Raw genomic sequence first — 21,727 nt, 5'->3', positions numbered from 1 at the left:
CTGAAGGGCACTCTTAAGAAAAGGAGTGGGGAGAGGGAGGGAGAGAAAGGGAAAAGGGGAGGGAGGGGGGAGAGAGAGAGGGAGAAAGGAGAGAGGAGAGGGAGCGGGGGAGGGAGGGAGGGAGGGAGGGAGAGAGAGAGAGAAACCTTCAGAAAGTCAGACCATCTTCAGACCTGGCTGATAGGAAGCTGCAGGCCAGCAGCCAGCGTAGGAGTACAGAGTCTGAGTCCCCTTGGCTTGGGAGGAGGGGCAGAGGGAGGACCTGGTCCAGCCCCAGGCAACTACCTTTAGCATGTGGTATGTGGTGAACCAGGCCACTCGGTGCTTCCACTCATCCTGCCCGGACAGGGACCCTGCCACCCTCAAGTGACTGTGGCCACCCCAACTGCTGGTCCCTGAAGTCCTGTCCAAAAGCTGATTAACTAATAAGCATCACTGCTGAAATAGATCAGTGGCCCCTGAAGCCCCTGGTCTCTCCAAGTGCCAGCTCCCCCTAACCCAGCCTTTTATGAAGAGCACATTCGGTTCTTGTTACCTTTTCCTGCGTGGTAACTAGCTTGCCAGAAACTGATCTAAGCTGCTAAATATGATTTCACTTAATTGCTTCAAAAAGACACAATTATTTCAATTGTCCATAAAATGAAACGGAGGGAAAGGACTTGCCCAGGGTCACACAGTATATGGTATGGTGAAGCAAGATAAATGAATCCTCGTTAGCCACAGATCTCAGTGTAAATTCTCCTCAGGAATTTACAACTGGCCAATATAAAGTGCTGCCCAACCAGCAACTATGGATCCAGTTCTACTTCAGTCTACAATTCAGGGTCTTCAGAGCACTCACCACCGCCTAAAATGGCTGCATCTGTGTGTACCTCACCCCACCAGACCGTAATCGATTACCAAGCCCTTACTATGCCTTTGGTCTTCACAACCACTCTAGAAGGTAGGTATGCTGGTGATTCCAGGTTCACGGATGAGCCCTATTCACCTGGCTTGCACAGGCTCTCCTAGGCCCTGGGTTTCAAGGGCCAATCCTCTCAGGTAGGCCGCGAGGCAGACACCATGCTCTGCTGCACACCTAACTCCATTACCCTGACACGGGAGGCTGCTGACTGCAAAGCAGGTTTTCTCCTGTCCCCAGTGGTGAGCTACCACCTCAGGTAACACAATTTCATTTTTATTGTCCTACAACTTCTCTGCTGAATCCCCAAGAAAATACTTTGGGTTGTCCTCATTACTGGAGTGGAGAGGCTGATCCTAGACCTAGCCAAAGATGGAAGAGACTTGAGAAATATCATTGTACAGATAGGAAAACTGAGGCCCAAGAGGGACCTGACTGTGCCCAAAGTCACAAGTGAATTGTTGGAGAGTTGGCACTGGAACATCAAATTTATGCCTCGCAATCCAGAGCCCTTTCACAGGTTGGGAAGCCAATATACTCTTTCAACAAAATAAGCAATATGTACAACTACACCCACGCACAGAGTGGGGCGGGGGGGGGGGGGGGGGGGCAGGGCCTTAGGGACCCAAAAGCATCGTAAAAACTATTCCTCACAACTACTGATGGCACTTTCAAGAAAAATGACTTCTCACATGGAACTGCAATATATGACTGAAAAGAAGGGGTGCTCTCACTGAAGTAGCTCTGGGAGAAGCCCCACGTCCATCCAATTTTTCCTCTTTAGCTCTAGCCCTACAGGTTGGGAATACGTGGTAATCCAAATCTTGGGTGGAGACTAGTTCCTCCAATCCAGGTCGGCGAGGCCAGCAGGTTTTACTTTCTAGAAGCAGCTGATTTGACCCTCTCAGTGAGCTTGCTCGGGCCAGCCTACAGGGACCCTACAGCACTACACGCTACACCTCAACTGGGAAACAGTGGAGCACTGGGATACCATGAACATGGAGGCAGGAAAGACTCAGCAGCCAGGGTGCTGCCCCACATGCAGACTCCTCACCCCTGCTCACAGATGCCCTCCAGCCACTGGCACACCCCTTCAAAAAATGTAGAGGGGGGTCCTGACCCCTACCACAAACCCATCCAACTGAAAATTTACTAGGCCGCTGGGTTAAAATGCAGGGTAGAGCAGTAGTTAACAGCATGAACTTTGGAGCCCATGCTTGGAATGTGCTAACCAACAACCGCCATGAATTAAACTAACTCACAAGGCCAGGGCAGATGGGTCAAAACTGGCCACACTCTTGTGCAGCTTGTTAACTGGATAGGCATTAACTAGGTCATGCATCAGTGAGGGCCAAGCAACTAGGTTCAATGAGGAGGCAGAAAGGCAGCTTACAGGGATGATCCTAGAAGTTAGACTTAACCTCTCATTTTCCTAAACTATAAAAGGGGTCTATGACAGCTAGCTCACAGGATTGTTTAACAGATTAAATGAGGTACTATTTAAAATGAGCTAAGAACACAGAACTACCAAAAATGCAGTTATTTTGTCATTTCTTTGGGGCAATTGTTGAATTTGTCTAGTGCCAAAAGTGGGGGTGAGGGGTGGGGAGATATGGTTGCCGGCCAGATTTAGCAAACAGAAATTCAGGAGACTCAGTAACAGTGATTATCTTTAAACTAAAAATGTCATGTGATATTTGGGATACATGATAAAAAATTATTTGCTTTATCTGAAATTCCAAATTTAACTGGCACCCTACATTTTTATTTGCTAAGTTTAGCCACTATAGGAAGGAAAGACCATTGCCCCATGTTTCAAAATAAAAATGGGGGAGTGACCAGAGCCCTGGACTAGGAGTCCAGAGACTGGATGCCAGTCCTGGCTCAGGCACTACAGCCTTGATGTGGAAGCTTGGCAAGAATTCCCCTCTAGTGGTCTTCAGTCTCCTCATTCAGAGGCCTGTGGTAGGGTGGGTGGAATCTTGTCATCCAGTCCTTCTAGTCCTAACATCTTGTGATTTTGTCCTTTATACCCACTGATCCCCTTAAATGCAGTCAACTTTACAGGGCAACAAGCTACCCCTGAAACCACTGCTACAAAGGACTTCAGCCCTAAGATTGAAGTATGCAGAATTATCATCTGAGGAGCTTATCAAAACGTAGATGCCTGGGTCCCACCCTCTAGAGATAATTACTCAGGAATGGTGGAATCAGGAATCTGCTAGGGAACTTTAAGGTAGGTTTTCTCTGGATACACTGGAGTTATCTTGATTTAACAGTGAGTTTCAACTGTTAATTTTGACCGGGGTTCCCCAGAACCACACACCACATTTAATATTTTAAAATCAGGGCTGTACTTCTTAAGCCAGTAGTAGATACTTGGATTCTTATTTTAATAGTTTTTTTTTTATTGTATATTTATGCTCTCTTGTATGTATTAAATATTTGAGCTTCTGGAAAAGAAAAATAAAATGGCAAAGCTGCTCTGATAGAAATGGGCCGTTAAGCCCACTCCCCACTCTGCCTCCCAACTAGCCCAGAGTTCTTGAGCCAGTTTGAAAAATCCTCACCTCCCTGCTGTGGAAACTGGGGACCAATAAGCTAGCAAGCTTGCAAAACCACTTTTGTAATCTAAGGAGCCCCTGCGGGGAGAAAGGGGCAACCTTGGTTAAAATGTAGATTCCTGCCTCCTCCCAAACTTTAGAGATCAACTTGGGGAAGTGGAGACAGGTTGGGCACCTGCAGTTTCAATAACTTTCTTCCTGTGCAATGCTGATGCCAATTAATGTTTGAGAACTGAGATGCCAATTGAGTGAGACTGCCAGGAAAGGGCCCCTGGTCTCTAAACTTCCCCTCCACAGTCCAGGGTCTCACACTTGGAAACATAGGACTTACGGGGCTCACAAGAGCAAGAGGTTACAGGTAGTTTTAATTACACAAGAAACAGCAGCCAGAGGAAGGATGCACGAGGAGCTCATCCCCCTCGTTTTTCTACCAGTCCAATCTCCGGCACCAGGAACCAAGAATGGTCAGGCCAAGAAGCCAGGAGCTGAGTGTCTGGACAGATGTGAGGTCACAAGGGATCAGTCTGGGCTTGGGGTTTAGTTTTACAACAAGCTGCAAACTGGCTATGCCAGGAGAAGAATGAAGGATCTGAAGTGAACTGTCCCATCTATTTCTTCCTTACAGTCAGTCTCCACACTCTCTTACCCTAAAACCTTGCTGTTTGCTCTGAGGTCTGGGTCCATTACAATAATAATGGCTACTACTTACTAAGCATTTACCTCAGAGGAAACCAGGCCTCCTGCTTGCTGCAGGCCTTTTGTGCATTAAGTTTTTTAATCCTCACAATGGAAAAACTATTATCCCAATTTTAGAAGAGGCTCAAAGAAGGTAAGTGGTTAGCCAAAGGTAACACAGTAAGAAGATACAAGACCCCAAGGATCTAAAATCCCTGGGTACCCCAAGCGTTTCTCAGAACTTCAGGAGACAAACACTAGGTTCTTTATGTCCCCCAAAGGCTCAGCTAAAGCCTCCAGGCCCTACAGGGGACTAAGGCCACCAGCACCAGAATCCACTTCTCTGATAGTTCAACTGCCAGGTAGGGATAATACGACTCAGCACAGCAGAAGGGGGAAAAGCACAGCTGGGAATCAAAGCGTTGTTTATTGCAAAGGCAATGCTCCAGGGCCACCTGCACCAAAGCCCCAGGGGAATTTTACCTCTTTCAGCAGATCAGAAAGGAGTGGATGGGGGAAACGACACAACCCTGCAGGTCAAAGGACATGCAGGAGAGGGGAAAAGGAGGTAGAAAAGCTGGGTGCTCTGGGGCACAGGGGAGAACTGAACAGAGCATAAACTACCGTCCAGGTAAATTACCTTTCCTTAGGGTGACCAGGGCTAAGCAGCTTATATGGTACTCTCCTCACCCATGACTGCACCTAAGTCTCACTACAACAGTCTGAGGTAGGAAAGGTGGACATGGTTCTACCCATTTTACAGAACATAGAACTGAGACAGTGAGCTTCCTGGCTTGTCCCAAAAGTATCAAACTGTTTTTTGAGATCCTAGCCCTGGGCTCCTGCCACTGTACCACGAAGCAAAATAAACTTGACCATCAGTAACTTGGCTGTTGAGGGGTCTGTGTAAACCAATAATAACCAGGCACTGGGAAACCAATAATGAATAAAACAGTCCCTATTCCCTGAGGGCTCAGTTTACAGAAGGGCTTTAATCTTACACTCCACCTGTGATTGGCTAAGCTTGGCTGCCTGGGTGCTGTGACTAAGGATCCTCAGGCAGCAAACAGACTCAGGAAAAGCCTGGGAGCAATCAATGTCTGTTACGGGCAAGAGAAGAGACAGTCACCACAAACATGAGTATTTATAATTCCAGTCTGTCAATAACTAAACACAGTGCTCTTCATCTCAACAAATATTTAGCCCATACTGTGTCAGGTGCTGTGGATATAGAAATGGACAAGATTGCCAAGGGTCCAGCCCATGAATCTAGTAGCCAATGTGAGAGCTGCCCATGGGTGGTGGTGAGTTCAGTGCTCTTTCCCTCCAGGGGCCATTCTGTCCTGACACCAGGCAAGACCTGCAACCCTCAGGCCTGGGCTCTTCCAGAGGAATTAAGGCAAGGCCCAGGAAGAACTTAATGCAGAAACACAAGTGAGAATTATGGAATGGGTGCCTCCATGGAAAGAACACTAGTCTGGGAGTCAGAAAAACTGCCTACTTTCCCTGGCTCAGCCTGGATCTCCCTACTTCATATCACCAGCAGGGCAGTACAGCTGTAAAGAATCTGGGTGTAGCCACCAAGGCTAAAGTCCTGGCTCTGCCACTTCTACTTGGGTGGCCTTGGGTTTCTTTAAGTGGGAATAGAGTTCCTAACCTCAGGGGATTGTAAGGATTAAATAAATTGGTATTTGTAAAACTGCTTGGGAAAGTGCTTGGCACATAGTAAGCACTCAATACTTGTTAGCTATTGTTTTGGAAGTTATAGATCTGATTATCTGATTAAGACCACTGACAAGATTTTCTACCCTACCCCAAACCCACTGGTGAGCCACCAGCAAGGTACCTTGTCCTGGATGTTTGCTTAGTGTTCCCAAGCCAATGCTTCACTTGACTCTATCTTGAAGAGCTTATCGGTGAGGCAGAGTAGAAGGGTGGGTAGGGGGCTTGTTTTCAGAAAATTTAGACCATTTCTGGGCAACACCTTCTCCATTTGGGTAGGCCTCTCAGGCTTAGGAAAGAGCTCAAGGCTGGCTGGTTAGATCGGCTGCTTAGATCAGCTGGTTAGATCGCAGTGCTAATAACACAAATAACACAAAGGTCTGGTGTTTGATCCCTGTACTGGCCACCCACCCCCACCCCCGACCTCCAAAATTAAGAGAGCTGAAGGCATGTGTCTTTAGGACCAAGAACTACATCATCTGTGCTGGGACCTGCCTTTGGGGTTCATGCTGCCAGGCCTAGGCCTTTTTTTTTTATCCCCACTGGTATAGGACTGACGATTTGAAGGGCCATCATTCTAGAGTGGGTACTGCGATCCCCTTGGTGTCAACTACAAGACTATGGCCAAGATACAGCCTTGGTTTTCTGTAAAATGAGAAGCAAACAGAAGGCTTCCAAAGCCCCTTTAGACTTGGGGCTTCTTCAAGTCTAGGATCTCCAAAGAATTACCACCCCAGAGGAGCAATGGCAGTGATGATGCAAATCAGGGGTTGGGACAGGGAAAGCCTAGAATGGCAGAGAACATCCTAGAATGGCACTGCACTTGACAGCACAGGATCCAATCCCTTCACACAAGTTGTGAGAAATGAAGGTCTAGCCAAGAGAAATAAGAGAGCAGGGTTGACATCAGAACTTGGATCCTCAGACTTTCAACTTGGGCAGCTTGCTCTGACCCTGCTCTGAAAATCTTATCAGAAATCAAAAACTCACAGCAGTTTCCGACGAGAAGTCAGAAACAGAAAAGTGTGATACAAAAACTCAAGGTCAGGATCATTCCCCACCTCCAGGACAACCATCCCTACCCCTGCCTGTACCCCCAGTCTACTCACCCTCATTCCACTTCCACCCTGGGGCACGAAGCCTGGGATAAGCCAAGGCAGGCAGACCCAGGCAGGGAAGCACCAGCACTCAGGCTGTTCTGGGGCCAGGAGACTCAGAACTGCGCAAAAGTCTGCCTGCCTAACGCTACCCATCTGATCAATGGGCACAGCACAACTACTTCTGCTTCTAGACAGTTTGAGAGGCAAGGAGGAAGTAAGAAATAGCAATCAGAAAGCTTCCCCTTTGAGTGGTCTAGTCTCAGGGGAAAACAGTAAGTTAGTTTAAAAGATCAGACCAAGTCACTATTGCCATCATCCACTCCTCACCATCTCTTTCCTGAACTACTGCAGAAATCTCCTAAGGGGTCGCCCTGCTTCCACCTTGCTTCCTCCTACCCACCCACCCCGGCCCCCATCACCCCCATCTATTCTCCACAGAACTGAGTAATCCTAAAGCTGACATCACATCATGTAACCTCTTCCATTACTTCAGAACAAGATCCAGACTCCCAAAGCTGGCCTCCAAAGGCCTTCTGTTTCTGTTTTGAGCCCTTCTCCCCTCATTCACAGGCCTTCTGCCTGTTCCTTGAAGAACTCTAAACTCATAACTGCCTAGTACTTGCTGTCCCTCCAGGCTAGAATGCTCATCATCAGGCTCCTTATCACTCCCATCTGTACCACTCTTAAAGGTATTCCTTGATGAAGCTGCTGCCCCCAGCCTCAAGGCCTCTAGTCAGGATCTTTCCCTTTTCCACACTGAAACTTAGTATCTGCCTTGTCACTCTCACACCTACAGGGTGTTTGAGCTGGGAGGGACCTAACATCACCCAGTTTCTCCAGCAAGTCCATCCCTTAGCTCCCAGAGAGCTTTCTACTGCTGCTCCAGGGCCTCAGGTCACACTGCTCCTCACACCCACCCTCCCTAGAGATGGGTAAGTAGTCCCCTCTAGGGACTGCAATTCCTGCCCAAGGCCTTAAAGTCTAACCCCCTCCTCTCACTCTTCTCACATAAGGATGCTCCTTGGCTTGTGAGCTGGACAGACTGCTGTCCTTTCTCCTTTGTATGATGTAGCATACGAAGTCTGGGCCCATAGGCCTCATGCTAGAAGGAAGCCTGAATAAGGAATGGCAAACTCAAGGGCCTACAGGGGCCAAATGTAGCACTCCTCATCTAAACGTGAGCTAGGTCAAGCCACATGGATAGTAGCCCAATGTGGCTAGGTCTTCTAATTTTTTCTGCCACAACAGTTTAAAAAAAAAAAAAAAGGATTACCAGTAACGTGATCTTAACCCTTTGACGTGGTGTTGTCAGCACCACGCTCTCCCAAGAGAGCTAACCAGGGATCCGAACCCGTGGCCTTGGTGTTATCAGCACCACACTTTCCCAAGTGAGCCACGGGCTGACCCTCACAACAGCTTTATTGACATAATTCACAGACCATGTTATTCACCCATTTAAAGTATACAATCCAGCATACAATTATTCAGAATCTGATTTTTTTATAGAGAAGCTGGAAATCCATGAGTTTCCAGATAATTTTTCTTATTTTCAAATATAGATGATTACTTTAAAGTGTTTTGAAATGCAAGTCAACCAAAACCTGTCAGGTTGGACTGGTCCTTGAGGAGGTGAATAGGGGATGCTCATTCTTGACTTCTGCCTTTCAGAATATAAGCCCCACTATGGTAGTAATGTGTCTTTTTTACCCTGAATTCTGGGGCCTGACACCTAACAGGCATGGTATTCAAAAATTTTTAAATGAACAAATCTAGAAAAGTACTTTGTCAACTTGTAGCAGCAGAGTCCTATACCAAACTGCCATACAAAGCTGTTCAAATATTACCATGTCAAGGAACTCAGTACCTCCTGTGACAGCTGAATCCTTTTAGGGCAATGTTGGAAGTTACTACTTACCTGGAGCCCAAACCTACAAACCCTCTACCTTCCACCTGCCATTAGAGCTTTAACTGTTAAGGCCATATGAAGCAAGTCTATTCAATTGTTATATTCAAGATAACTGGCATTTCCCACTACTCCAAGCTTTGATTCCCTGGGCAAAACAATCCCAGTTCTTTAACCCTTCCTTCCTCATAGAAAGGTGCTGCATCCCTGTGTGTTCCTAATTTCCTGTCTCCCTCCCACGTTCCCTAAGAAGTGGTAACCAACCTCTCACACCCAACCTTGCTCTCACCATGTCCAAACTCTATCCCTACACTGGGCTCCAAAACCCAGATATTCCATCCACATAACTGGTCTCTTTTCTTTATATCACTGTTACTATATATATGGACCAAAAAATATACATACAGAGCAGAAAAAGCGGAAGCATCTGCTCCCTCAAACTGACCCTAAGCTGCTAAAGATGGAGAGTGAGAGTTTACTGTGTAACCTGAGCTCATCTCCCACTCTGACAATATGTCATTAGGGCATTCTCAAGTACCACAATTTGAGCTTCTCACTGCCAGGATTATGGCCCCCAGTGAATTTTTAAATTCCCCTCCACTATGGAGTTGCATAAGCCAGCCTAAGGCAGGGATAGAAGATCCGGCTCTAAGACATGACATGGGCTGCCTTTCTGTGTATGCTCAGGACCAAACTGCAGGGATGAAGGAAAGGACCCAGGACAACAAAGGAAGGCTGGCTTTGGCACCTGACTTCCTTTAAGCAAACTGAAGACATAAGCCAAATTCAAGCCTTCAGAAGAGGAATAATCAACACTCTTACCATTACCACTTACTACTATGTGCAGGCACCAGCTAAGCACTTACATATCTTCACCTAGCTCACCTTCAGCAATAATCCAGTAAGGTGGGTACACTCTAGATACAGCCCCATTTACTGAGACCCAGAAGCTACCAACCTTTCCAAGGGCACTCAGTTGGTAACAGGCTGGGCTAATACAAATTGTGACTGACTGACTCCAAAGCCCATGCTCAACCTTCTTTCTCCAGAGGTGGAGTGAAAACAGAACTGCACTGGGAGCAGGCTCAAGTCTCAGCCTTGCTCTGAATTGACTGTGACCTTGGGCAACTCCTATTTTCTTTCTGGGTATGAAGTACCTGACCTAAAAATGAAAGGTTTAGATTCCATGACCTCTGGGGCCCCTTCCAGTTCTAAATACTCCCTCCTCTCTGAAAGGAGGTGAGAGAGAAAAACATACTCTTTCCTCTGCTCTCACACCACAACAATCAAGACATAAGACAGACTTCTGTGCCCAAATGTGTGAGCATTTCTCCCCACCAGCAAGCAAACAACCAGTTCCACACTGGACACCAGCTGAGTATCTTCCAATACAATTCCACTTCAACATTATCTACCTGGAGAGAGCATTGAGGGTTCAGTTCCACAAGACTGCCCCCACTTCAGATGACAGTTGCAAGTCCAAGCCTCTGGAACTTCTGACCAATCAGCTATAATTCAGGATCCCCACAACCCTCTCCTTGGGATCGACTGAGTTTTTAAGTGGCTCACAGAACTCAGGGAAACACTTTTTACAGATTTAGGATACTACAAAGGATACGAATGAAGAGATGCACAGGGCAAGGTATAGGGAAAAGGGCATAGAGCTCCCATGCCCTCCTGGGGTGCACCACCCTCCAGGGACCTCCATGTGTTCAGCTATCCAAAAGCTCCCAGAAACCAGGCCTCTTGGGATTGTATGGAGGCCTCATTATGTAGCTAGGATTGATTAAACCAGTGGCCACTGATCAGCCCCCCTCTAGCCTCTCTTCCTCCTCAGAAGGTTGGGGGTTGGTACTCAAAGTCCCAACACTCTCATCCTGCTTTAGTCTTTCAGGTGAGTAGCCACCATCCTGAAGCCACCAAGGAGCAGCCAGTCAACAGTCAACTCATTAGCATACAAAAAGACACTCATTACTTTGGAGATTCTAAGAATTTTAGGAATTGTATGCCAGGAAAGGGACTGAGACTGGAGTGAAAACCAAACACACATTTCATAGTATCACAGGAGGGAAGGGAAAACCCCTAAGGGCACAACAATGGGGACAGAGCTGACAACTAGGAATTGGGCTGTGTAAGCCTAACTCTATTGCCCAGCATTCTCGGGGACTCACTCCAGCAGCCTATATGTGGGCAAATGCAAACACACCGTTCTCAGCACAGGTGTAAAAACAGCTGAATTCAGCCGAGGGGAGGGGGCTTTGGTGGGAAGAAAACCTTGTACACATGGCTGTCTACCTGGAAAAACCCAAAGAGCCAAGCTGCAAAGTGGCTGGTGGGCAGCAACCTACCATGTTGGCCTAGGAAGTCCTCCTGCATGGTAAGTGCCTCCCCTGATGGGGGGTGTGGAGGAAGGGGATATCACCACCTCGAAGCCTGCCTCCTACCACTACTGCCAGGGCCTCCTCTTCTTCCCACCCAGCCAGCTGCAGTATGGACAAGCAGGCAGGCATGAGCTCAGTCTCAGCCAGTCCATCAGGAATTGTGCTTCTTCCAGTGACTGAGATACATTCTGGATAATATGGCCTTCTGAAGGGTCAGAAATATCCTATAAATCACTGCCACTCCCTACCCCTAAAGAATATAGCAGCTAAAAATTGCCTAAGATCTACGTTTTAGGAATGACTTGGAAGTCTGCTCTCTTCTGTAATCTGGGAACCTTGCCCCCAAAGGATCAGACGAGAAAACCCAAACCATCTAACCTTTTTTTTTTTTTTTCCTTTTTGTCTTTTTTCGTGTCCGGCAATGGATCGCAACCCTCGGTGCTGCGCCCGCACCTCGCTCAGCCAGTGAGCGGGAACCGGTCTGTATGTGGGATCCAAACCCTCGGCGGGAGCACCGCTGCGCTCCCAAGCGGCGCACTGTAGCAGTGCGCCACTGGGCCGGCCCCCAAACCATCTAATCTTAACCTAAGAGGTTCTGCCATGTGGCCAGTCACCTTTCAAAAGGAAAAAACTGACCATGTCACTCCCTCACTTAAAATCTTCAATAGCTCTATACTGCCTTCCAGCTAAAACTGGGACTTAGCACTCATTATAAGGCAGGACTGCTTACCTTTCTGGTCATCTACACTACAGCTACAGGAATCTCAGTTCCCTGAACTGCAGGGCCTTTCCCCAACCAAAAATGAGCTCTCTCTTTCCAGGCCTTTCTCACATAACTCCTACTCATCCTTCTCATTTCAGCTTAGGCATCACTTCCTCCCTGGAAGACTTCTTTAACCCTGACTGAACTGAGTGCCCCTGCTGTATTCCCAAAGAATCCCATACATTACCTACACAGCATCTTCCATACTAAATTTTGAATACACGCACTCCTTGTCAACATTCTTTTTTAACCTCACTGCAGTATCCCCCATGCCTTACACACAGTAAGCACTCAAAATGTGTTGAATGAATGCCATTAAAAGTATGAGATTCATCCACTCATCCATTTTTCCACTAAACAAATGTTAACTAAGCTGCCTACTACAACGTGCCAGGCAATGCTATAGGTGTGGGGGATATAGCAGTGGTCAAATGTCAAAATTCCCGGCCCAGTGATAAGAGCTGAGGAGAAAAATGAAACAGAGTAAGAGGGATGGGGACAAGGAGTCCGAGGTCAAAGCCTGCTAGTCTATACATGATGGTCTGGGAAGGCCTCTCCATCACAGTGATCTGAGGCTGAACATTCCAGAGCAAAAGCCCCAAAGCAGAAGAGTGCATGACATGCTCCAGGAAAAGTGAGAACAAATGCTTTCGGAAGGGAGTGAGGGAAGAGGCAAGTGGAGAAAGATGAGGTAAGAGGTTGGGGTCGGATAGGATCAGATCAAGTAGTCTTAAAGGACTCTGTATTTTACTCCCCTATGAGAAGCCAACAAAGGGTTTTGAGCAGGAGTGAAAAGAGACCAGTTAAGGGACTGATGCCACAATCGAGATGAGAACAAATGATATATGGTCCAGGCCAGCAACAGAGATAGTAAGAAGCATTTATATTTGAACCCAATTTTTAAGAGCCAAAAGAATGTTCTGATAAATTAGATCTGAAGTGACAAAGAAATAGAAGCGGCAAGGATGACCTCAAGGTTTTTAGTCTGAGCAATTAGGACAGAATCACTTAACCTCTCCCGAGTCTTGCTTTCCTCATCTGTGAAATGGGGGTTAAAAGGAACACCTGCTGAGCAGATTACTTCGGCTAGAAAAAGTAAAACACTCAGTAAATGGTGACTATTATATCACTATAAATTATCTCAGGGTTATCAGGAGCCTAAATAAATTAGCTTATATGAAAAGCAGGGCAAAACCATTCAGAGTTGGGTGAATCATTCACCCAGATGGCTCCTGGCTACTGCGGGACTTCCTCTGAGAAGCTTGCACCTTCATTCTAATGCAGAGAAGAGAAAAGGCTACTTTGAGTTGCTGGCATATCTTGAGGATAGGTGGTTACCACAAGTATGGGGGTTTATTACAAAGTGCCCTGTAAACAAGACCTCTGATGGAGGGGTCATCTTGGTTTACCAACAGTACCTCAAACTGAGGTGGAGAAGTCCCTCACCATATATGACAGATTTATCTGGCCAGCTTTACAAAATTCATCCTCAAAATTCATTCACTCCTCATCCCCTCCCCACACCTAAGGCTCTGCCAGTCCAAAGCCTCAACCAAAGAAAGGTGCCACATTAAGACTGTCCCTCTGACTCTGGGAAAATCCCTCAATGAGGGACACCCCAAGCTATCTGCCAAAGGAAGTTGGCCAGTTGGCCCTGGTAACTATTACAAACTGCCATTCTTGAGAATTCAGCTAATTTCTGATTATCTACCCCCATTTAGGAAAGGCATGGATAACCCGTCAGAATGGGTAATTACCTCAAACTATATAGCTCTGTTAGGAATGCATCTTCTGGAATAAACACATAAACCACTTACATCTGTGTGGGACATTTTAAGTCATGAACAGGGCTACTCCATACTCAATACGAAGCTGATCCTCAAAACAACCTCAATATCGGGACAGTCCCATTCCGTGAATAAGGAAAACAGAGGTTTGGCAAACTAAAGTCATCAAGCAAGTGAGAGCAGGGAGAAGGACTCTGCCCAAGTTCTGATTTAAATCCCATCACCTTCCCCCACCTATACACTGTGATGTTTCCCATGTTTTCATTAGCCAAGTATCAAAACTTATTTCCTTTCTTGAACCTCAGGCAAGGTAAGGTCATCCTCTCTCCTGGCCACTCCCTTAGATTGCTCCTGACCAGCCAGGGAGGTTTGTGAGCCCAGACTGAGGCACCTGTGAGCCCTCCTGAGGCCCCAGCACCCTAATTACCCTCTTTGAGCTTGCCCTGGATTTTGCAAACATGGGCACTCCCATCTGCCAAGCTCTCCATTTTAAAGAGGTTTTTGTGGTTTTAGGCCCGCTTCTCCTCCTCTCCCAGCCCACCTCCCAGAGAAGAGAATGGGCGCTGAGTAACAGCTATAAAATGCTTACTCCAGCTTAGGTCCCACTGCAGATAGTGGGTGGGCCAACAGAGAGACTCCGCCCCTCCGGAGGTTCAGAGTTTAAGCCAGCATGTGACTACCTCCCCCTCCCCAAAGGGCCACCTCCCCCTCCCTGGCAGGCACTCACTTCCTGGTGAGTGTGAAACTCAAAACTCCTGGTGAAGGCTGCCTCCTTGTCCTGCCATCAGAGGGTGTTCTAATTGTGTGCCTTCTTTAGAAGAGAAAGTGATTTGAACTACTAAGGGAAAAAGGGCCTTAAGTCTCATTTACTGAGACTAATCTAGCAGCTCTTAGCCAGGGGTGCATAATATAACAAGTTACACAGTTAAAAACAAACAATCATAATGCCATTTTCACCACTGACAAGACAATTCCTTAATGCAGTCTAAAATGGTTAAATTTCCTCAACTGTCACCAAAATGTCTTCCTATGGCCAGTTTGTTTGAATCGGGATCCAAACAAGATTCACAACAATGCATTTGATTGCTGTCTCAACTCTTTTCATCTATAACAGTTCCCTCTTTATAAAAATGCCACTTATTTACTGAAAAAATGTCTTATAGAATCTCTCACATTTAGAAACTGGATAACTGCTACCTCACAGTCAATTAATTTGTTCCTTTATCCCCCTTTCCCTTATAAATTGGCAGTTAGAACTATGGATCTATTAGATTGGGTTCAATTTTTATTTGGTGGGGGGAAATTTTCATGGACAGTGCTGTGTACTTTCTATAATCACATTGTAAGGCGCCTAATGTCTGGCTGTGCACCCCCAATACACTGACTTAAGTTTCTTGAAGGCAGAAGTCTCTCCAGCCTTCACAGTTAGAGTTCTTAATCACAATGGCAAATATAAAGGTACACATATATAAGCTCTACTTTGGTTTCTTTCTTTTGTGAGGGAGGTGTCTTATTGAAAAAAATGTTTTTGATACTAAAAAAACTTTGAAGACATTTAAACCTAATTCCCTCATTTTACAGATGAAGGATCAAAGGCACAGAGAAAGCATGGGGTATGCTGGTCACAAGCTTGATCGAAGTGGAATTAACACTCCTAACAATGGTGATCATTTATTACAAAAATTTTAAAACAGCAACTATGAAGTAGGCAGCACTTAGGTGCTTACTCTGTGCCTGGCACTATGCCAAAGGCTTTATAAACATTATCTTTTTTAATTTGCACAATGCTTTGAGATAGTTTCTATCACTTCTTATTTTGAGGATGAGTTAATAATGGTGGTTCAGAGAGGCTGAGTAATTCACGCAAGATTACACAGCAAGTAGGAGAGCTAGGACTCGAAAGTGCAGACTGTATGATTCCAGGGCCAGAGTTCTTACTTCTGTCCAGTCTACTTTCTGTGGTAGCAAAGGAGGCGGCCAGGGTCTGAAGTAGCTCTGACACTGTGAAGTCACAGTGATGCCCCAGATTCATCCATACAGATGCTCAACTAGCACAATCAGGAATCCGGAGAAGGGCCCAAACCCAGAAAGAAAAACAGAGGACAAAAGGAGAGTAGAGGTCTATTTAGGGCCAAGTCAATGCGGCAGAAGATCCCTGTGGTACCATGGATTAGCTGAATTATAATCCTCTTGTATTTTGTGCCATCAGTTAATTGTACTTTTAAGGTACACAGGGGGCTGGCCCGTGGCTCACTTGGGAGAGCATGGTGCTGACAACACCAAGTCAAGGGTTAAGATCCCCTTACCAGACATCTTTTTAAAAAAATAAATAAGGTACACAGAAAAAAATGATGCCCAGAACATAAACACTCAGGCCTCAGACCCTCTCCCCAACTTTAGCACTAGGTAGTTTTCTTACTGCACCAAATTAGAGAAGTGTACATAACAAACCCATTGATTATCCCTGCTGGGGTGGACGGAGACTTGTGATGATGATATACAGATGCTCGAGTTATGATGGGTTTAAGTCCTGATAAATCAATCCTAAATTGAAATTATCATTAAGGCAAAATGCATTTAATATATCTAACCTACCAAAAATCATAGCTTAGCCTAGCCAACCTTAAACGTGCTCAGAACACTTACATTTGTTGGTTAGAGCCCAGCCTTATTAATGCCAAGGTCATGGGTTCAGATCCCAGCCAACCCCCCCCACCAAAAGAACAAGAACACATATTAACCTACAGCTGGGCAAAATCATCTAATACAAAGCCCATTTATAATAAAATATCAAGGGCCGGCCCAGTGGCGCACTGCTACAGTGCGCCGCTTGGGAGTGCGGCGGCACTCCCGCCAAGGGTTCGGATCCCACATACAGACTCGTTCCCGCTCACTGGCTGAGCGAGGTGCGGGTGCAACACCGAGGGTTGCGATCCGTTGCCGGACATGAAAAAAGACAAAAAGGAAAAAAAAAAAAAATAATAATAATAAAATATCAAATATCTCATGTAATTTACTGAATACTATACCAAAAGTGAAAAGCAAAATGGGGGTATGGGTATTTGAAATATGGTTTTAAACTAAACGCACATCACTTTCCAACCCGCATAAAGTCAAAAAACTGGAAATTGAACCATAGTAAGTTGGGGACCATCTGCAGCCTCAAGTCTCAACGCACTACATATGCACCAGCCACAGCAAAGTTTTAGTTCAGTTAGGCTCTTTTCCCAAAACCCTGAGACCACGTGAGTACTCTCCCAAAAGAGAATCTTTACAAAAGGCAAATAAAAAAAAAAATTAAAACTAATTTTAAAAAATTCATCATACCACATTACAAAGAAAATATAACCAATTCTTTGGGTCACCAATCTTTAATATTACCTATACTTCACGTCTGTGGATAAGCCGAAGTCAATTTTTAAGAACCCATGTATTTCATAGAGTACTAATACAACACAGAAAGGTCTGCATTCTCCAACCCCCTCATTTTACAGGTGGAGAAAAACAGACCCAGAAAAAACCCCACAAAGACCCACAGTCTCCCAGATATCACAACAGCTACCACATGGCAAGCAGTGGGCTAAATACTTTACACATATCATCACACTGACTGCTCACAACAGCCCCATGAGACAGATAAATCATTAATTAATCCCTATTACACAAACGGGGAACGTGAGGCACAGAATGGTTAAATAACTTGCCCAAGGAAGCACAGCTAACAAGTGATAGAGCTTGCATTTGAACCCACGCAGTTTAACCCAAGAATCTTTGCTACATATCATCTCTTCTTTTAACTTAAGACACCTGGATCTTATACTTAGAAAGGGTGTGGCTGGGATAAGGAAAAAAATTTAAACATTTTAAAGTACTCCTGGAACGGAAGGGGGATCCAAAAAGCCAAAACGCAAATCCCAATACATAAAACTACACATGTAAGACTTGGAAGCTTAAGCCAGAATAGAGAACCCCACAAAAAAGGAGTGATATCGCAAAACATTTTTATTACTAGTGACTACATGTGTCCCTTAAAGAACTAAAACACCAGCATCTGAGCCAAAAGGAGGGCTAAAAATAGGCATTTGCAGCAAGCTTTGGAAAGCTTTTAGCTTGCTTATGAGGCACTCATTTCTGTAGACTCCCAAAAACATATGCATCACAGAACACAGAAATCCCCAAGACCACAGAGCCACTCTACTGGTGTCACATTTAAATTTGTCCAAGCTGCCAATAAAATCCGGTCTGGAAAAGGGCTTAGAGACCCATGTATGCTCCAGAGAAAGGCGCCTACCACCTAACCTTACCAGACAGACAACCCAATCACAGAATTTTCTCTTAAAAAGCATCCAAGCCCTAACAACAGGCTTAAACAGAAAAGCTACTGGATTAACTCAGAGTTATACTAAGACTATTCCAAAGCTACTAAACCAATGAGTAAACACTCTTTTGCTTTAAGATTCCAGAAAAACAAGAACAGAGCAAATCTACCCGACTCAGAATTTTGCTTTGGGCACTCAAAGCAAGTCAGCTTCTCCACTCAGAGAGAGAGGCAAGGTGCCAGCCGAGCTGTCTTCTTCCCACGATCAATAACCCCAGTGACGCACACTATCAAGGGCCCCTGGACTTACACAAAATGCCAGCTCAGGCACCCAATACCACCTGATGTCATGGCTGATTTAAAACCCACAAGGCAGGTTCACCATTAGCTAAGGAGCAGCAGCCAGGGTGAGTAGCCTCATTTAAACTTCTGAGGAGTGCTCTCTCCTGGGGATGATTATACCCCTTTGAGTTTAAAGAGGGGGGAAGGACCAAGGAATGTCTTAAAGTTGTTTTCCCTCACTCTGTGGGTGGATAGGAGGGCTTTGAAAGAAAATGGAGGTTTCAGCACTGCCCTTTGCATAAGAGGGTTCGGGGAGGAGGGCAGAAGGAAGAGAACACGGTTTGAGGTGTTGTTAGTAAACCCCAAATGTCCCCTCCTCCAAATGAAGCAAGCTGAAAAGAAATTAAAGTTGCAAAATCCTGTTTCCAGGATTGGCTGTTCTGGTTTCCCCAAGACTAAGAGTGATTCTACTCCCTTGAGTGTGAAGGCACTACGTAACCCTTACAACTTTACCCATTTTGATAGTTTAAACCAGTCAGCCTCAACCAAAGACTGCAAAAGGGGAGGAGTTTTGAAAAAGCACTGGGGCTACCGGCCAGGGGTCATCATTCTAACTACAAGCCAGTTTAAATACTGGCCCACTTCAAAAGGACTCGAAACCAAAGAATCAAGACCCACCGTGACCCTATGCAACAGCAAGGAGGAGAGAAAGGACGTACCCCCCCCCCCCACCGACGATCTATTCTCGGCAAAGGGAGGCCAAGAGCAAACTCCATATTCTACACCGCCTCTCTCCCCACGCTGACACGGCTCTGCTGGGATTTCCTGCACCCTCACCTCCCCCAAAGGGCCAGGTCCAAAAGGACCAAAAAATGGAGGGGGGAAGAGGGCGGGCTCCGGGAGCGCCGGTCGGCGGTCACATGCAGCTACCCGCGCGGGGAGGCACCACGTTGTCCCGGCTGCGGAGGAATGCCGGGAAGGGGGGCGCGCACTCCCACTCGCGCACACGCACACTTCGGGCCGCGCGGCGGCCCGCACCCGCCTTCCCCCCCGAGCGCCGCGACCCGCGCCGAACGCAGAGGCCCCGTAATAACTTCGTATAGCATACATTATACGAAGTTATACGAAATAAATACAGATTTATTACTTTCTAGCACAGAGAATGACACTGCCTATGGGAAGAGAGGCAGAGAGCAGGCAGTGGTCTTGGCAAACCTTTAAATGTTTGCACCAAGAGATAAGAATCACTTAGCCTGTCACTAAGGCACTATGATTAAAAACAGTTTGTTGGCCTTTAGTCTTAATTAACACTCTCTCCCTTTTCCTAACTCCTTACCTCCATTATGTGAACAAACTCTAGCCCATCCAAGGACCAGATTATTATAAATTCTGCATTGATGAGGACCCCTGTGGGGGGTGTGAGCAGTGGAGGGAGGGGAAGGTATAAAGAGCTCCTAGTAGGCTGTGAGTGTGGGCTGAATTTTCCCCCCTTAAATGTGAATTTCTGTCATAGATTCCAGGAGGAGGAAAAAAATTAGGCCAGAGGTTGAAAATGAGCAGTAGATCTAGCATCTGAATCTGTCTGTAGCCCACATGACCCTCCCCCGCCGCTACACGCCTCTCGTGTCGCCGCATGCCCCTCACCCGCCTCACATTTTCCGCCAACCCCTTAACTGGTTCTCCCTAACACTCGCCGTCGGGTTCCCTCTCAAGGCGGAAGGCGCCCGGAATCAGGGAGGGAAACCACCCAATTCAGTGACACGTTGGGTTTCCTCGTCTCCCCGTTCTCCCCGTAACTGACCCCTCAACCTGTCTCCAAATGGCGATTCTACCGCCTAATACCATCTACTCGAGAACAAAACTTGTTAACTTTTAAATCCCGAATCCGTGCGGTCTTCATGAACTCGCCGGGCGCTGTGCTGCCCGTGACATATGCTCATTAAACATTTACAACATGGGGACGCTCGCAACGCTACCAAAACGGGGAGCGCGGGGTGGGAAGAGGGGGCTTCCTGGGGAAGATTCAAGCCAGAAACCATCTCTTTACCCCAACACGCGGTGGGGGGCGGCGGGCCCTTTCCACCGAAACAAGCGCCCTCCCTCTCCCGGCGAGCTAGGCCCGGACCACGCCGTTGCCCACTAACCGCTGCGGCCCAGGCGGTGGCCGTGGCTGCCCGGAGGCCGGGCCCTCCGGCAGGGCAGGTTCCCAAGTGTGTGGTGGGGGGAAGGCGCGGCGACCCGAATTAGGGAACAGGCCATAAAAAAAAAAATCCCGAGTCACCGCAACCAGCGGCGGACCCCCGGGCCCTAGAGGCCGCTGGGGGAGGGGACGCCCATGTCCCCGGAAGAGGCCCCCGGGACCCAGGAGAGTAAGCAGGGAGACCCACCTGGAGGGGACTGTCCGTTCACCGTGGGCAGGACCGGCGGCAGCGCGTTCTTAGTCCACGGGTTCACCTTGGGCGGGGGGGCTTCCACGAAGTCTCGGCGCCCGGCGCCCGCGGCTCCGGCAGCTCCTCCGCCAACACCCGGCTCACCGCCGCCGCCCTCCTCCCCGTCGCTGACGGCTGGGCCCTCAGTGCCGGGCGTCTGCGGCGGCCGCGGACTCTCGCGCTCCTGCTGCCCGGTGCCCTCCTTGTGTGGCTTAGCGCAGGGCGGCCGGGGTCTCCGGGCGCCGCCGTCCGGATCCCCCCCGCCGACGTCGTTCGCCCCGGACTCGCCCTTGCCCTCGGGCGCCGGCGGCGGCTTCTTCCTCACCAACCCCCCGTGCTCTTCAGCCTGCAAGAGCGGGGCGCCCCCCGGCAGCAGCGGCTCCACCTGAGTGGCCATCTGCGCGCCCGCCCCCCCCCGGAGAAGCCGGGCGCGCCCGGGGCGGCCTCCCCCGCCTCGAACTTGGCTCGCAGAGCGCCCGCGACGCCTTCCTCCGGGACGCTGGGCCCCAGTCCCTGCGAAGAAGGGTCGGGGTTCACGCTAGGCGCGGCTCCCCTCCCGGTCGGATGCAGCCGCCGTAGATACGAGGCCCACTGGCGTTTCCTGCGCCCCCTCTCCTGGTGAAACAATGGGAGTAAATAATGCCTGACTTTCTCCCACCCTCTGGGCTTCTGTGAAATTTCAAGTAAGACAATGTTAATCAAAGTGCTATGTAAATTATATAGATTGAGGCCAATTCTTCAAAAGAGGAACCATGGAAGGTAGTGATTAAAGGTCTCTCAGTGAATTTAAGCAGGAGAGGCGGCGGGAGCGCGCGCGCACGGCCTAGTGGCACCGCCCTTCGCCCCGCCCCTCACCTCCGATTCCTCCGAGCACCTCCCGGGCTTGTGGAGGGGTTGCTCAG

At 47.7% G+C, this 21,727-nt stretch overlaps 1 protein-coding gene across 1 annotated transcript in view; it reads right to left on the bottom strand.

Annotated features, from left to right (window-relative positions):
• The window catches only part of LARP1 (La ribonucleoprotein domain family, member 1), a 50,572-nt gene extending 29,166 nt beyond the window's left edge, over positions 1-21,406 (bottom strand). Inside the window, exon 1 of the mRNA XM_008573168.1 lies at positions 20,784-21,406. Coding sequence (XP_008571390.1) covers positions 20,784-21,222 — 439 coding nt within the window. The 5' untranslated portion in view covers positions 21,223-21,406. The remainder of the gene's footprint in view (positions 1-20,783) is intronic.
• Positions 21,407-21,727: the final 321 nt, after the last annotated feature.

The sequence above is a fragment of the Galeopterus variegatus genome, unplaced genomic scaffold, assembly GCF_000696425.1.
Source record: "Galeopterus variegatus unplaced genomic scaffold, G_variegatus-3.0.2 Scaffold884, whole genome shotgun sequence".
Classification (NCBI taxonomy): domain Eukaryota; kingdom Metazoa; phylum Chordata; class Mammalia; order Dermoptera; family Cynocephalidae; genus Galeopterus; species Galeopterus variegatus.
The sequence above is the reverse complement of the archived record's forward strand: the minus strand, read 5'-3'. Positions and strand labels throughout refer to the sequence as shown.